Source organism: Dromiciops gliroides, chromosome 6, assembly GCF_019393635.1.
Source record: "Dromiciops gliroides isolate mDroGli1 chromosome 6, mDroGli1.pri, whole genome shotgun sequence".
In the NCBI taxonomy this organism is placed as follows: Eukaryota; Metazoa; Chordata; class Mammalia; order Microbiotheria; family Microbiotheriidae; genus Dromiciops; species Dromiciops gliroides.
This window is the reverse complement of record NC_057866.1, coordinates 111,738,044-111,756,659: the sequence shown is the minus strand read 5'-3', so window position 1 is coordinate 111,756,659 and position 18,616 is coordinate 111,738,044. Positions and strand designations below refer to the sequence as shown.

The following is an 18,616-nucleotide window of genomic DNA, read 5'->3' as shown; positions in this document are numbered from 1 at the left end:
TGAATTTACCAAAGAAGAGAGTTGTCCTGATAGAAGACAAAATAGAAGAAAAGGGAAAGAAATTTTAAAATCAGCAAAACAAGAGAAAGATTTGAGAACTCCCCAAGAAAAAAAAGGTAACTAACAGAACTAAAAGAAAGAGCTCAGAGAGAACCTGAAAATTAATAATTTTCAGGAATGGCTAGAATTGTAGTATACCACCTCCTATGAGGCATATAATGAACCAGAGAGAAACTAAGACAATTTTTTAAAATAAGCAACAGGAGAATATGTTTTGCTTGACTATGCATACTTGTTACAAATAGAACCTATAAAGACACACAAAACAGACATACATGAAGATATTCTCCCTTCAGGCTGGGGGAATGGTGATGACAAGGAAGAAGAAAAAAAATAGGTTACCAGGGCTTTGAAAGATGAACTATATTAATAACAACTTACATCTGTACAGACTTTAAATCTTTTCAACTCTGTGAGGTAGATAAGACAAAACAGTGTCCCCGAAGTCTTAGTGCAATTTCAAGCTTTAAATTATCTCCATTTACATAATGAGGAAAGTGAGGTTCTAAAAGTGATAAATGTCTTCTAATTATAAGTCTCTATGATGCATCCATCCCAACTAACTATAAATTATTCAACATAGTAGATACAATGGACAATTACCATTCTTCCTCATTAGAGGTGGCCCAGTGGGTGGGGTCCTGCACCAGGGAGTCAGAAAGACCTGAGTTATGATTCTGTCTTAGATGGTGGCTAGCTGCGACCCTAGACAAGTCACTTAAATCTGTCAGCCTCAGTTTCCCCATTTTTAGGATGTGAGTAATAATAGCACCCACTTCACAGGGTTGTGTGAGGATCAAATGCGGTAACATAGAGTGTTAATGTATTTCTGAGTATTAAAAATATTCAAATCAACAACAAAGGACCTAGGAAGGAAGATGCAATCCATCTACAGAGAAAGAAATGACGAATAGAAGTGTGTATAGTTTTTTGGGAGGGAACCAACACAGGGTGGGTGTGTAAGAGTAGTCTTTTCTAATTTGGGGTGGGAAGGGAGACAGCTTGGAACTTAAAATGCAACCAAAAAATAAATTTAAAAATAAAGCTAATGAGCATGTTATTTTTTAACAGTAGAGTAACAGAATTATTTGGTTATAGTATAGTCACAATCATTTTTATATTCTCTAAAATTACAGCTGTTGAAGTTGGAAAGCAGTCACAGTGAAAAAAAGGGGGGGATACAAGGCAAAACAAAAGGCATATTTCTTTTTTTTTTTAAGGCACATTTCTTTTTTTTCTTTTTTTTTTTAGTGAGGCAATTGGGGTTAAGTGACTTGCCCAGGGTCACACAGCTAGTAAGTGTTAAGTGTCTGAGGCCGGATTTGAACCCAGGTACTCCTGACTCCAGGGCTGGTGCTCTATCCACTGCGCCACCTAGCTGCCCCTTTAAGGCACATTTCAATTAATTTATGACATTTAAGGTTTTCTTGGCAAGGATACTGGAGTGGTTTGCCATTTCCTTCTCTAGTAGATTAATTAAGATTAAGTGACTTGCACAGGGTCACACAGCTAGTAAGTGTGAACACAGGTCTTCCTGAATCCAGGCCCAGTGCTCTATCTACTGAGTCATCATTTAGCTGCCTGGGAGTCCAAAGACTGGGGTTCAAATGCTGTCTGGAAACTTATTAACACTGCAACTTTGGGAAAAATCACAGGTAACTCCCTATGACTAACCTTCTAAATCATAGTAAATCTACTCCCCATCTCCAGCTGGGATCTTCACCCTGCACACAGCTTTGGGGGAAGAGTTTTCTCATGCTGTGAATTCTTCAACATGGACACAGAGACCTAAGTGACACTGACACTAACAAACGGGACCCTTCTTCTTCAAGCCTCTCTCTCCACATTAGGAAGGTGTTTCTCACTGACCTTCTATTCTTTCACAGAGTTTGTGTAGACATTGCATAGGGCATCCTTCACACTGCTGAATTGGAATTCTGGAGGTCTGCTGCACTGCTGCAACAGTGAAAGCCTGCTTCAGAGTCATCATAATTTCATCAACCTAATCAAACAGAAGATAAAATGGTAGGGAATGAAAAGCAAAAATTGCATATGATGTCAATCAGGCTCGAAGGCTGGGTAATTTAGGGTTATTAATTAATACATTATTCATTTCTCTCTTGCCTTTTAAAATCTCAGACAAATCTAACTAATTCATAGTTTGAAATGCGCGCCGGGACTTGACAATCCTTAGTGCATTAGGAAATATTGGAAGAAACCAAAAACCTATAGCAAATCCCCACTGAGTTGGAAGGAGAAAAAATTAACAACTTCAGACAGATAGACCTAGTAAGCTTTCTGAATGCCCTGAAAACAAAAACAAAAATGAATTTAAATTTAACTTTAAACTAGGACAAGGTCTAGAAACTATGAGTCTCTCTTACCAAGGCTTCATTTGTGCACTGAAAAACGTAGCAAACAAAATGAAAACCTCCACTTTCAGAAGACTCTCTGCAGATAAATCCAAAGTGATCCACATGTCGAATTCCCTTTGAAAGAAAAAAAAAATGCTTTGTTACATTCAAAAAAGTATCATCTTCCATTAATGTCATTCAAGAGTTAAAATGTGTAGTATATCTTTCTCCTTTCTAATACCGTTAGATGGCTGTGTATTGGTGTGACCATCATGGAAAGGAATTTGGAATTCTACAAAGAAAATAACTAAAACATCCATAAAATTTACCAGAGAGATTCTACTGTGAGACAGATACCCAAAGGAGGTCAACAATAAAAAGAAAAGATCTTCCCATATGTAACAAAATATTTATAATAGCACTTTCTGAGGTTGTTATTGTTGTTGCTTGTCCTTTGTTCTAGACAAGGCTCGTCCCCCATCCCCCCAGCCAGAGATCCCCCCCACCCTGGGCAATGAGGGTTAAGTGACTTGCCCAGGGTCACACAGCTAGTAAGTGTCAAGTGTCTGAGCCCAAATTTGAACTGAGGTCCTCCTGAATCCAGGGTCTGTGCTTTATCCACTGTACCACCTAGCTGCCCCCTTGTCCTTTGTTCTAGAAGAGGACCATGACATTGGGAGGTGATATCATGACTTGCAGTGAACTGGATTTAAGTGAGGAAGGACTTTGCAAAGTCACCAGCCTCACTCTCTCCTCCAGAGCCATCTGGGTCCAGTGGCAACATATACATCAGAACAACTGGAGATTGCCCCAGTGATTTGAGACAATTGAGGTTAAGTGACTTGCCCAAGGTCACACAGCTAGTAATGTCAAATGTCTGAGGCTGAATTTGAACTCAGGTCCTCCTGACTCAAGGGCCAGTGCTCTGTGCACTGTGCCACCTAGCTGCCCCTAGTCTCCATTATTAAATGATTAGTGACTGATCCAAGAAGACCACTCACTCTGCAGGATAAAAAAGGAACTGAAGAGAGGCTCTACCTTTCAACCCAAGCCCAAGACTTTGAGGTTCTGCCTGCTCTGACTTGCATTTCCAGTATGAGAATAAAGGGATTTCTGTCCTTGTCCCCTCCCCTCAGCAATGATGGGCCATAGTTCAAGCAGCAGGCAGTGAGATTATAAGTCTGCTTGGTTAAGCTTGAGTCTCATGCTGCCTTCTTCAAAGAGCCTGAAATAAAATAGGTGCCCATCAACGGACAGATATCCTTGTCAAACCCCATCCCTGAGTAATTGCTACCGTTTATCTTGCCCACCTCTATCCCTATGTTGCTGAACACCCCAGAGAAAGTAATGCAGCCATACTGTATCCAGTACATATTTATGTTGTCTAATTTCAATGGGGCCGTCACTGCTAAAAGTTCTTTCTTTCCTGATTGACTATCGAGTTAAGTCAGCTAGCATTTATTTTGTGCCTACAATATGCCAGGTGTTTCAACCATTCTCATTTCTTCTTTTTTTTCCATTCTCATTTCTTCTTCTTTTTTTTATTCTTATTTCTTCTTTTTTTTTCATTCTTATTTCTTCTTAAAGATCTATACCACTTGGGGCAGCTAGGTGGCACAGTGGATAGAGCACCAGCCCTGGAGTCAGGAGGACCTGAGTTCAAATCCGACCTCAGACACTTGATACTTACTAGCCGTGTGACCCTAGGCAAGTCACTTAACCCCAATTGCCTCACCAAAAAAAAAAATCTATACCACTCTCCACTGACAGAGAAGTTTGCCACTTATATCGGAGGGTGGGGGTGGGGGGGAGAGATCAAGACCAGGTATCATAAGCTCCATAGTTTACACCTTAAAGTCCCTCTATGTTGTGCACTATTCTCTCCTCCTTGGCTTTAGTCCCTAAAAAAAGGGCGATCCTTCTCTCTTCTCCAAGGTCACCTTGGGCATGTGAATCAGTCCCTTCCATCTTTTCCTGGAACCTGTCTCTTCAAAATTACCACCACCACCTCCCTTTCATCTTCAACTTCTCTTCATCTTACGGGCCTCTTCCAATAGACCGAGGCCTTACACCTTCACTTGTGCCTACTATCCCACTCAAGTTTTCATCCTACACCCTTCTCTTTCACAGTCCAACTTCTAGAAAATGTCATCTATACACTGTGTCTCTACTTCACCTCTCACCTCTCAATCCTTGGCATCTGGCTTCCACTTCTATCACTCAAATGAAACTTTCTAAAGTTCCCAATGATCTCCTCACCACTAAATATAACAACCCTTTTTCATCCATCCAGTTTTCATCTTCCTTGAGCATTCTGCAGTTTCTAACAGTGTTGACCATATCCTAGATGACTCAGCAAGTCTCTTCTCCCTTGGCTTTTCTGACATTGTCCCTTCTAGTTCTCCTTCTATACACCTAACAATCTGTCTCAGCCTCCTTCGAACAATCATCATCATCCTTCTCCTTTCCCCTAAGTATAGAAGTTGTACAAGTATGACCTGAGAACTTGATCCCCCTCTCTTTTGGTGATGCCATCAGTTCCCATGAGATCAGTTATCTCAGTGCATCTCAAAGTAAGTCCAATATGGAACTTATTATCTTACTCTCAAAACCCATGCTTCTCAAAAATTAACTATGGCAATTTCACATCCCTAACCTATACAGTAGAAGGAGGGGAAAAAATTACAGAAATTGGTGGGGGTGGGAGGGAATGATATATAGTAATTCATTTATTGATTTAAAAAAACACCTATTTATGATATTATGTTTGTAATGACTAACAAAGTCAACAGTTCCATTTTTAGCCAATTCAAAGAATATTATTGTATCTAAGGTATCTATATTTTTGTAAGAATATAGTATTTTTAAAAACAATGGGGGGCAGCTGGGTGTCGCAGTAGATAAAGCACCAGCCCAGGATTCAGGAGGACCTGAGTTCAAATCTGGCCTCAGACACCTGACACTAGCTGTGTGACCCTGGGCAAGTCACTTAACCTTCATTACCCCACAAAAAAAATTTTTTTAATTAAATAACATAACATAAAATAAAATAAAAACAATGATGATTTCCCAATGTGTCAGTGTCTTCTAATTTCCCTCTATTTAGGGAGACCCCATCCTTCCAGGTACCAAGATTCACAACCTTGGCATCCTCCAAGATTCTTTACTCTTCTTCACCCCACTCTCCATATTCAATCAAAATAAGTGACCAACCTCTTCCAATCTCATTTATAAAATGAAGACACTGGATAGAATGATCTCTACATTTACTTCCAGATCGAAAATTCTATGATTTTATTTCCTAGCTTATGATCTTTGTGACTCACCATATTTGTTCAAACAATAATCCAGCCTAATGTACAAAAGAAAATAAAACATTTATCTCAGGGTTTCTTATCTCTGAGAACTGAACTAGGTGTATAGGATGCTAAAGGAGGCTGAAGGAATCATGCTCACAAAGATAATTATAAGGAAATTAGTGAGATACAAGTAAACAATACCCTTGGACCTTGGCCATCATCCTTTTCTTCCCCTTCTACTAGCCCCCATATCTAGGAAGTTATGAGCCAAACACTCATAAGTGTGAACGGAAGAGAATTATCAATTAGGAAGAAATAGAAAATAGGGTAGAAAGGCACTAAATATGTAAAAGCAATAACTGGTATAGAATCAAAGGGAATATAATAAAAAAGAAAGATTCACAAAATGTAATCTCATGCTAAAGGGACCTTTACAGAGAAAAACCTTGGAAATAATCATTATGAAAAAATACTAAAAGTGTTCCCAAAAAAGGAATTCATTTTCTTTAATATTTTTTGTCCTCATTAGGAGCAATTAAAGTGTATTACTACTTAGAACTACATTTGAACATTCCTCTTCAAAAAAGCAAAGAAAAAAAAAAACAAGAAATGAACCCTATCCTTTTAACCTCTCCTAATAAATCCCAGAACAACCATGTAATTTCCCATCATAAATCAGATGGTAGACCACAGAATTCATTGACATAGAAATGCCCTTTCCCCCTTTTGCTGAATTGTGTATGAATCACACGAAAAACAATTTCAATATGAAACACACTGACAACAGAAGAATAAATTAGATTTCTACTTACCTGAGAGCAAAAGGAAATCTCCTTAAAGTTTTTCTCCAATGCTATTTTTTTGGTGTCAGGACTGATGAGGTAAACTTCTGACTGGCCAATCTAGAAAGGAAGGAAGGTGGGAAGGAGGGTGGGAGGGAGGGAAGGTGAGAGGGAAGGAAGGAGGGAAGGGAGGAAGGAGGGAGGGGGAAGGAGGGAGAGGGGAAGGAGGGAGGAGAGGAAGGAGGTGGAAAGAGGGAGAAGGAAGGAGGGAGAGGGGAAGGAGGGAGGGAAGAAGGAGGGAGGGAAGGAGGAAGGAAAGGAAAGAAAAAAGGGAGGGAGGAAGAAAAAGAAAGAGAAAAAAGCTAAATTTTTTGTTGGATTTTAAAATATTTTAAAGTGTCATTATTTACATTTTTCTAATAATTGTTAACAATATCATTGTTCAGTCATTCAGTCATGTCTGACTCTTCATGACTTTATAGAACATAGCATGCCAATACTGTCCATGGGATTTTCTTGGTAAAGATACTGGAATTGTTTGCCATTTCCTTCTCCAGTAGATTAAAGCAAACAGAGGTTCAGTGACTTGTCCAGGGTCAGTCAGCCACTGAATGTTTGAGGTCACATTTGAATTCAGGTCTTCCTGCTTCCAGGCCCAGTGTTCTATTCACTGAACTACCTAGCTGCCTTCAATTGTTAATAAGTCATTAAATAACTCCAGTTTCCTCATTCAGTATACTACAGATTAAATTTTAAGGCACTGTTAAGAACATCAAAAACATTGGGGCAGTGGATAAAGAACCGGCCCTGGATTCAGAAGTACCTGAGTTCAAATCTGGCCTCAGACACCTGACACTTACTAGCTGTGTGACCCTGGGCAAGTCACTTAACCCTCATTGCCCTGCAAAAAAAAAAGAAGAAGAAGAAGAAGAACATCAAAAACATTATAATCATACCCTACTTGTTGAGAAGAAGCATGAGAATAAAAAAACACCAAAAAACAGCAATGTCTCATACAGCATGTCTAGGAGAAAATACTACTCTGTGTGGCATTTAAAGCTTTTCACCACCTGGTTCCAGACTACCTTTCCAGGCTTATCATATATTATAGCCCATCATATGCTCTTTAATATTCCTCGATTGCCACATTTCATCTTCTATCTCCATGCCTTTGCTCAGGTTGTCCCCTTCATATCTGTTAGAATCATCAGCTTCCTTGGAGTTGCAGAACAAGGGCCACTTTGTAAGGAAGGCTTTTCCTGATTCCCCTATCTACTAGTATTCTCCCTTCCTAGCCCTGAAATTCCTTTTACACTTATATCCTATGTAAATTTTTTATTTGCTTGTGAGTAATATGTGCTTTCTCCCAAAAGGATGCAAGCACCTTAAAGTCAGGGAAGGTTTTCATTTTTGCCTTTATAGTGACTAACAAATAGTAAGTATGTAATTAATGTTTCTTGAGTAAAGGCAAAGGTGTTTAATATAAGCAAACTTTCCATATAACTTAAGCTTACCCCTTTAATGCACAAAATTTGTTTGAACTTTTCTAAAAACTCAAACAAGTCAATTGTGCTATTTTTGTAGCCCCAGAAAAAGAGAATGTACCAATTCTGAGATAAGTAAAAGAGGATATTAAATAATATCCCACACCTCTCTGACAATTCAGAGACCAATTTAATTAGGCGTCACCCCTGTAATATAGTACGTAGGTTCGGTATGGGAAGGTTCTAAGACAAGGAAGGTTTGTTCTGATTGGCTTCACTCTCAGAGTTAAGCTATTTCTGGTTCAGAAAATCCATGAGAAGCTTCAAATTCTGGGATCATATATCTACACCTTGAGGGGAGCCCAAAGGTCATCTAGTCAATATTTTACAGGGGGAACAGAAGGGGAAGGGAATAATCATATGCTTATGTATCACCGAGTATGGGCCAGGCATTCTGCTAAGTGCTTTTTTTACAAACATCACCTCATCTTATCCTCCCAACAACCCTTCAAGATAGGTGCTTTTATTAGCCCTGTTTTAGATTTGAGGAACTGAGGCAAATGCGCATTATCTGACTTGCCCAGGTAGTATCTGAGGCCATATTTGACCTCAGCCTAACTCTCTAATGCTCTATCCACTATACCCACATAAGAAAACTGAGCAAAGTTTGAACAAAGTAGCCTCAGAGGCAAAATTTCAATCTAGGTCCTCTGACTTCAAAGCTTCAGCTTCAAAACTATTAAAAGAGACCAACTCAAGTCTAGTTAGAGCTAATACTTGTAGGTCTATCCTAGCACCAATGTGTCCCAAGAGACATCTTCTCCATTTATTTCTTTCAATGTCATTTACCAACATTGTTAAAGGGATAAAATGGGTCTAATGCAAAAATATATTTTGGGGATTAGAGATATATTTAAATTATTTGTGTATCTCTATACTAAGTTACTCTACATGATCAAGAGTTAGCTACATCTAAAAAACAACTAAAATGACCTATATTTAATATTTCCCAACTTAAAATACTTTTTTTCTGTAATTTATTAGTTAGCTGAAATCCATTTAAATAAAAATATGTTCCTTTTTTATTTGAAATAAAATATTTGATATTACTTTAAGATATGAGATTGGTCTTTTGATTTTGTAAAGCTGTCTTTATAACCAGAGGGGGAAAATAGTTATTTTATATTCCCAGGAATACAAGGCAAAAATTATACATCACCTTAGGAAATACTAGACTCTCAAATGTCTCACCTGGAAGTTTTTAAAGGTTTATAAGGGAGGGAGATTTTATCTTTATTTTTTTTTTAGTGAGGCAATTGGGGTTAAGTGACTTGCCCAGGGTCACACAGCTAGTAAGTGTTAAATGTCTGAGGTCACATTTGAACCCAGGTCCTCCTGACTTCAGGGCCAGTGCTCTATCCACTGCGCCACCTAGCTGCCCCGAGATTTTATCTTGAGAATAAAAGGGGTTAGGCTAAAACATAAATGCTTACATCCAGTAACTGCTGAAACAATCCACTATGAAACTTCTTTCATTTATGAACATTTACTTTGAATCTCATAATTAAAGACTGAGAATGACTAGGGTTCACAACATTGCTTTACCGTAAATAACATAGTCCGATTCTCTTCCATGTCTGTTGGCTGCACGATATTGTGTCCACTGATGAGATGGCTCTGAATGTCATTTTCCTCAAAAGAGCCACCAAAAAAACTGCTACTTCTGTGGCCTGCATCTTGAAACTCCTTCCTAAAAGCCAAAGAACGCAATCCAGGTTGAGAGAAAGACTTCCTCATTGGTTTTCTGTCCTGATCCACATTGCTTCCTGGTTGGAAGACAGATCGGAACTTATCAGTTAAGGAATACCCTCCCACAGTATTTACAGCTTCAGAATTCTGGGACAGCAAGTCCAATTCGGCTTTTCTACTGCAGCTGACATGATTAAATTTCTCAATACATTCATCGATTAGCGCTGGAGGGGCCTTTTTGTGGGCCACAGTCACTCGTCCACAGAACAGTACTTCAAACTTCTTGGCGAAAGTATCATCAAATTCAGATTGAGAATGAAATTCTTCCTGGCGAGCAATCTTCCCAGCTTGTCTAATGGAGCTAATGATCTCAGGCACCTGGGGGGAAAAATAAGGAATTTAGGTTTGATATTTAGAACCTCAACTGTAAAGAGAATGCATAGATGTAACCAAATATGCCCTCCTCAAATGTTCAACCCTAAAATATTTTTTTAAGCTCACTGTTAATTAAAAAAAAACAAAAACAAACAACAGAATGAGGGAGGAAAGGAAGGAAAAAGGATGAGAGGGATTTAGAAAGATCTATTTCATATTCAAGTCCTCTATCCATGGAAAATCCAAGTATTGTATGTATCAGAATTTGTGAACTACTTTGCCCTATGTGGTAAATAAGTCATGCTTACTGTTGGGTACGGGTACATTTGCTCAGAAAGATTATTCTGTATACCCCAGCTCACCATTGCATTATGTAAACACTAAGAATTCCACTACTGATGGTAAAATTTTCCAGAAAAACCTCCACATTGGTTCTTCCTTCATTATAAAGAAATCTGATAGTTCTAAATGGGCATTCCAAAAGCAAAATAAAATATCTGAAAACACCTACTTGGTTCAAAACTATTTTTCCTTTTCTTCTCCTAAGATGACTCGCTTTTACTGTTCTGTTCACTGTTTCCTAATAATGGAGAAATCTGCCTACCCAGATCAGAAGGACATTACAGTCACAAACTAGGAGACCTGACCAATAAGACCTTGGTCACACTGGCAAACAATCCCAAGGGGTACTTCACAAAGAACAAAATTCAATTTCGTAGGCACCATTTGCTTTGCGCTTAGAAAATGCTGATCAAAAGGCTAAGGGGACGTGTTTTGCTGCGGCTGTCATCTCTACATCTGTTAATCTCTTCTCAGCATGAAATTCCAATCAGACGCTTCAAGGGATGATGCAAAAATAAAGATGAATATACAATAATACATATGATGAATGGGAACATTAATAATACACATCACATTAGTGAAATAAATACTTCCGCCATCTGTGAAATAACTTAGATGATACATTGCCAAACCATGGTAGGGGGAAGATACTGCATTATTTAAGCTTCCATTTACTGCCTTTATAAACAGGAAAGTCATGTAAGGCTACAAGTTAAGTCATTCAAGGGTAGGGCTCTCGGTTGCTATTATGTAAGAGGCAAACCAAAGTGATACTCATTGGGGGGGGGAGGGTTATCTTCCCAGTAAGAAACAAAAAATTAGGAAAATGGCGAGATGTATGGTAGATATGTGCCACCAACAATGGCTTGGTTCACAACAATAAGATGCCATTCAGGAAATATACAATCAGAAAAGGTGGGCTAGTCTCATAATAAGAGACAGAGATGACTGATGGGAAATTGAGTTCTGCATTGGTACCCCAAAAAGAAGGCTCCCAAGCATCTTGCATGGATGCTCCAAGAAACCCAAGGGCAAATCCTGCACAGAATAAGAGAGAGTAATGGATTTCAACCCACACAAATGAGAACTCACACTAATGAAAGCATTTTTCCACTAAAATACTAAAGAAGTTAATTTCAATTAAAAAAAACTCCTCCCCAAAGGTACAGTAAGTTGTCTGGCTAAGAAAATGAAATAGAAAAGGCCAGAAACTTTTCAAAGTCATGTTAAAGATCAATCTATATATGGCGGGAGGTGGAGGGGAGAAAGGTGGGGGGGAAGACAGGCAGGGAGCTACTTTAACAGAAAAAAAAAAGTTCTGCAGTCTTAAACCTCAATTCCCCAAGGATCCAGAGTATATCAAATTGTTTTTTGTCCAGAAATTAATGTCATGGATATTTTTTTTTGTCATGGATAATTTAATGATAAATATATCTGTTAAAGTTATAACAAATTCTTCCCTTTTTATGTACTTTGTAAAAAATATGTTTCTGACAGATATACTTCAGGTATTTTAAAAAATATAGGGGCAGCTGGGTGGCGCAGTGGATAGAGTGCTGGCCCTGGATTCAGGAGGACCTGAGTTCAAATCCAGCCTCAGACCCTTGACACTTACTGGCTGTGTGACCCTGGGCAAGTCACCATTGCCCCACAAAAAAACAAACAAACAAAAATATATATATATATTTTTTTTCTGAAGAAAATTAAGCCTAAAAAACACAAATAATCAGAACTTTGGTAAACTCTGGGAGTTAGAAAACCAAGTCTTCCGTAGCTGTATCGTGTACTTTGCATTATCCAATATGCACTCATTGGAGGCCAATAAAATGTTACACATGGGAGGGACTCTGGACAGGATCTGGCCCACAAGACAGTCCTGTGAAATGTTATTCCTGGTTTTGCAGTGACTCATCTTGGACCTTGGAAAAAGCAATCTCTCACATTCTCTCTCTTTAAAATGCTGATAAGATTTTTATATCTAATGAAGGCTTTCTGTGTGTTGGGGAGTAATGAAAGAAAAGGAGGAGAGGAGGAGAAGAGGAAGAGGGGAAGGGAAGAGAGGAAGAGGGGAGAGGAGGGAGATGGGGGGAGGAAGAGGAGGTGAAAAAAATGGCCTGTGTATCTGTTCTACTTTGCCACTTTTCAGCAAAACTGCAAAGTGAAAATCATATTATCAGCAAGTCATGTGAATCTTTCTAGATACTGACCTTGTTTCTTCAAAAGCACATTTTACAAGTTGCTTGCTTATCCCCCTTCCAGTCCTTATTCCTAATATTATTTGGAATCCCTACATGTCTGAATTTGGCATGAGCAAAGATCTTTCTTTGTATATCAAAGAACACACACCACAAAAAAAAAAAAAATCACATGAACTGTGAATTTATGATGCCTTGAGAATGGATTAGTATAAAAATAGACCGCAAAACATAGTGATCTTTAATTAACTCCTTTCAAATAAAGGAAGAATGAATAATTCTTCCCTGTTGAAGAGGAGCTCTCATATCACCCCCCAAAAAACCCACCTAGATGACTAAAGGAGCAACATAAAGACTGCCAGGGTCAGGAAGAATGCCAAGGAGTGGGGTTTTCCCACTCAACAATCTCTTAAGATTTTTCAGGCATAGTCTAGGAAAGATGTGCTTGGCCATATTCCAAAGTCATCTCCCTGTCCTGCAGAAGTGCTAATAGCTGGTGATTTTCCTTCGATTCAGGCACATGCATAGCTAAAGAAGATTATTGTTGGCATAGGACAACCTGTTCCACTCACGAGCACCCAGGCAGGACAGCACTTCCTGCCACAAAGGGGAGAATGAGGTTTGAAAATCCCTGGAATACTAAGCAAGTGATATTTTGAAGCCAATTGGTACATTATTAAATAATTTCATTAAACAAGGGGTCAGGATCTCAGTGTACCCTTACTGATAATTTGTTTAAATTATTTATTTATTTTTTTTTTTAGTGAGGCAATTGGGGTTAAGTGACTTGCCCAGGGTCACACAGCTAGTAAGTGTTAAGTGTCTGAGGCCAGATTTGAACTCAGGTACTCCTGACTCCAGGGCCGGTGCTCTATCCTCAGCGCCACCTAGCTGCCCCCTGATAATTTTAAATAATACTCACCAACTGGTCCAGAATATTTGCACACACACACACACACACACAGAGCTGAAATTCCATCTAAAAATGCTCTGATCGTTGTCCTCTAAAAAGTGTCATAATGACTATATACAGGCTTGACCAAAGCTTCTGTTGAACCTCAGGAACTCAATATTTCCCCCCCCCTTATTCTTATTCTGTGCTTTTGTGTGTTTGATAATGGAGTGAGGGGGAAAATTCAGAAATGGCACTCAAGACAAAGGAAATTAATCAAGGCCTGATGAGGCAGAGGACCCTGTGGATTCCAAAGACAGCGTGCAACCTCAGCATAATATTCCCAAATGGTTCAAGAGAAAAATAAGAATTACAAAAGCAGAATGTACATATGGCCTGCACAGCAGAAATAATCGGTAGAATAGAAAAACTTGAATTCACAGTAGTAAACTGCACCAAATAAACAAAAGGGAGAACAACTAATAGGAAATACAAATACACAGAAATGAAGGCTAACATAGAAGTAAAAAAGGAATAACATTAAAAGAACCCATGAGATCTATGCAAGCAAAACATTCGATATCAAAGACAGAAGGTATAGATACAATTCAAGCATTATAAGTGTCCCAGAATAACATGCCAAAAAAACTTGAACATTATAATGCTAAAAATAATGCAAGAAAACTGACCAAAATATTTGAACACGGAAAGTACACATCTCCTCTACTGAAAACAAAAAACAAAAACACATGTGCTGCAAACTGAGACATATTGTACTTAAATTTAATAAATCCAATGACAAATTCTGCAAGCAACCATAAAAAAAAACCTTCAGATACAAAGAGGAGCAAATTTGAATGACACAAGACTATTCAGAAACCCCCCAGAAACCACAGGAGGGAACAAAATAATGTATTCTGAAAATGTTAGAAAATGCATGATACTAGTTATTATTTTTAAAGGTTATCGCTATAAAGGACTATAGTCAATGGGGACACATAGATTTATCAAGCTATGAGACTCAGAACTGACATAAAAAGTGAAGAAGGCTTTAGATTATTCAAACATCTACTGCAGTCCTCTCTCAGGCAAAAGCACAATAGCTGATAAGTGCTGATTTGACTTTGATAATCTTGGTCTTATTAAAAACAATAAAGGGAATTGCTATTCTAGACCAAATTGTAACCAATAATAATGAACTGGGTTCAGAAGGAGAAATGATGGGAACCTTGCAATGAAATAACCAATCTTAGAATTTCTGATGCAGAAGGACTGGAAAAATGCAGTCTGACATATATTCTAGATTTTGGAGAGAAGATTTTAGAGTTCAACAAGAGAACAGGTACAACTGTGTGGCCTAAAAGTCAACCTGAGACACCCAGGATGATTTCAAGAATAATTTTTTTTTAAGTGAGGCAGTTGGAGTTAAGTGACTTGCCCAGGGTCACACAGCTAGTAAGTGTTAAGTGTCTGAGGTCAGATTTGAACTCATGTACTCCTGACTCCAGGGCCAGTGCTCTATCCACTGCACCATCTAGCTGCCCCTTCAAGAATAAATTCTAAGGACAAACACAAATAATTCTGACAAGGAAAGAAATGGCTGTCTAGCCCACATCACTCCAACTATTTCATAAGAATATCATTCACTCATTCAATTCATTTAGCAAGTATTTATTAAATGCCTGCTATGTGACAGCCACTATTTTAAGTTCTGGGGACACAAAAACATGCATGAGATTGTCAAAAAAAATTGCTAAAATCCAGGTAAACTATATGAACTAATGAAAGCAAAAAACATGTATTACATGAATAATATATACCTGGCAATGCACTTAGAAATACAAAAACATTCATGACAGATTTCTGTCAAATGCTTTGGTGAAATCTAGATAAACCATATAAATGAGTGGAAAAGAGGAAGGAAGGAAGAAAGGAGTCAATGAGTCAATGAGTCAATGAGTCAATGAGTCAATGAATGAAAAATAAAAAATGGTTATTAAGTGCATAATCTACACTAGGCATTGGAGATACAAATTTTTTTAAAAATTAAGAGAACTTCTACCTTCAATGAAAGTTCCTGATATACCTGTTTGGTAACCTTGTCAAAAAAGAAAAAAGAAAAGGTTAGTCTTCCATGACCACTGCAGCCAGGCTGCACACGGCCTTTAGAACCTGGGACTAGGGTGGCTGGGTGGCACACTGGATAAAGCACCAGCCCTGAATTCAGGAGGACCTGAGTTCAAATCTGACCTCAGACACTTAACATTTACTAGCTGTGTGCCCCTGGGCAAGTCACTTAACCCTCATTGCCCCACCAAAAATAAATAAATGAATGAATGAATAATAGCCTGGGGCCCCTCCACACCATGATGCTGAAGAATCACTCATTTATCAAGGATGATGCTCCAATTTCCTGTCCCCTAATATTTAATATAAATTAACCCTTTCATGCTACGGTTATGATACATACTGGATTACAATGCTTCACCATCTGTGAAATGAAATAATATTCAGTACAACTTTTCTAATTCCAAAGAAACATAAAAATACTGTATGCTGACAAACCAAGTAGAAAAACCATTGAGAGTTCTGAAACTGACTTCTCATGTAAATACACCAGGTCAATTACAGTGGAAAATGCTTTGGAATCCCCAAACCACACAACCATTCCCAAAAAGCAAATGCCTTTAACCACGAAGTGCTTTAAAGGATCAATTAAAGTATATTTTAATCATCAGAGCACAAAAAAGTAGAGGGTGTCCCAAAACTCTTAGTGCAGTTTTAAGCTTTAATATAACCTTGAAAGTATAAATGTTACAAGCTTAAAAAAATAAAATGCAAGTTTAATTATTTACATTCCTTTTATATTCTGTGAGTGTGCAATAGTTTCTTGGTGACCCTTTGACTTAGCTACCTTGGTTACCTGATCTATCTCCATCAGATTTTTTCTTATGAGGTCATATCATACTGTCATGTATGCATCAAAACCTCATTCTTTGGATGATCTTAAAGTTGGGATTATTAATTCAATCCTTTCACTCGGTGAGTAGCAAGGTTTTCACAAAGTTTGAAAATCAACTCAAGCAATGTATAACATAGGAGAGGTGTTCCACTGCATTTTAACAAGAAAAATATCAATATTTTAAAATTGTAAATGATTCACACACCTATATGCATACATACATATATATGTATGTATATTTTTATATATATATATATATATATAAAGAGAGAGAGAGAAAGATGAATGAACCACCTGTGATGAAATAATGAGATTTAGCAGATACTCAAACACCCACCTGGAGATTAATCTAGACTGATTGAAGCAAGTGAGAGTGATTAACTGCTGATTAGCCTACTTCAAGTTAACTGGATTGTAATCACACCTTGAGGACACCTTCAGAACCAATGGATTTGGATGATGCCAACCAATCAGCTTGAAGCAGTGTGTAAGGACCACCTCTGTTCCAGACCTATAAAAAGCTTCCACAATCAGTTTGCTGGAGAGAGTTCGTGATTGAAGCAGGCTTGTGGCAGAGGATTTGAGGAAGAACCAGACCAGGCTGGAACTCTAGGCTAAATAGGCTTTTTTTCTTAACTTTCTGAACTCCATGGGAATGTTTGTATGCTTTAATAAATGTTTAATGCCCAAGGACTGGTGCTAAAGCTTCTAATTTAAGGCGACCACAATTTAGATTTTAAACATCACACACCTGTACTAAGGAAATAGAGATAATAAAGATATGCTCTGTCTTCTAAGGAACTTATTCTTTTTAGAAGTTCACAAACATTATAGTGAATCAGTAAGCAAATGGTTTTAAGATGTTCTTATTTAACTAGATGTGAAGGTAGTATGCAACATTTCAAAGGTGAAGTAAAGGGAGTGAATATTTCATTGTGGAAAAATGTTCAATGAATCTGACTTCAAAATACTATCTACATAAAGAAATATGAAGGGAAAAGCAAAATAAAAACAATAGGCAGTTAATCACATTGGACACCCAAAGCATTGGAAATTGTTTTTCAGAAACAGCACTGGGTGTGCACAGTTTAGTCACTTTGGGGTCAGCTCCAAAAAACTTTCCAGAATGTTACTAAACTTTATATATCCTTTGATCCAGTGATATCACAACTAAGTCTATTGATTCCAAAAAGTTGAATGAGAGAGGACTCCTATGTACAAAAATATTCATAGCAATTTTGTGTGTGTATCTGGAGGCAGAAAAGAAGAAACTGCAAGGATACCCATCAATTGGGGAATAGCTGAACAAATTATAGTATGTGAATTTAATGAAATACTACTGTGTTATAAAAAATTATGAGGATAGTTTCAGCGGAACCTTGGGAGACTTAGAAGAACTGATACAGAGTGACTTGAACAGAACCAGAACAATTCATACAATAACAACACCGGAAAGGTAAACAACTTTGAAAGGCTTAAGAACTGATGACCACAACGAGCAACTACAACTATAGAAGACTCATAATCAAACATGCTACCCACATCTCCTGACAGAGAAGTGACAGACTCAGGGTGCAAAATGAGCCATATATTTCTGAGACATGGCCAGTGTAAAAACTTATTTTTGTCCAACTCTGTTACAAGGGTTTTCTTTTTCTTTTTTTTTAATGGGGGAGGTGGGAGGCAGGGAAAAGACTTGTTAATAAAATTCAATTCAAAAGGAGTCCTGGGTGATCCCAGGGCAGATGACTAAAAGATCACAACAAATTAGCAATGCCATTAAAGTGAAGTCATAATTTCCCATCTTTTGGACACCTGCCAGTCCCATATGGTTGTGTGCACACCTTGGCAAGTTAGCTAACCTCCCAATTCCTGATCTGTTTGGGTAAAAGACATTTCCTCCTTGCAAGTTCCCTACATTAATGAAACGACAGAGCCTGACCAAAACAAAAACAAACAAACAAGCATTTACTACGTGAAAGAAGAGTGGGGTGGATTAATTTTTAAAATACTGTCATGTCATATAGAGGAAGATACCATCTATCAGGTCCAATAAAACTCACCACAATACAAGATCTCCAGCACTTAGCACAGTGCCTAGGATATGATAAGAGCTTAATTA

The 18,616-nt window shown here is 38.0% G+C and overlaps 1 protein-coding gene across 5 annotated transcripts in view; it reads right to left on the bottom strand.

Annotated features, from left to right (window-relative positions):
• TBC1D1 (TBC1 domain family member 1) overlaps positions 1-18,616 on the bottom strand; it is a 316,594-nt gene that overhangs the window by 165,009 nt on the left and 132,969 nt on the right. For all 5 annotated transcript variants that reach the window (XM_043971867.1, XM_043971868.1, XM_043971866.1 and 2 more), the window contains 4 exons: positions 9,585-10,106; positions 6,526-6,615; positions 2,445-2,549; positions 1,930-2,062 (listed from right to left, as the gene is read on the bottom strand). In XM_043971867.1, coding sequence (XP_043827802.1) covers positions 1,930-2,062; positions 2,445-2,549; positions 6,526-6,615; positions 9,585-10,106 — 850 coding nt within the window. The remainder of the gene's footprint in view (positions 1-1,929; positions 2,063-2,444; positions 2,550-6,525; positions 6,616-9,584; positions 10,107-18,616) is intronic.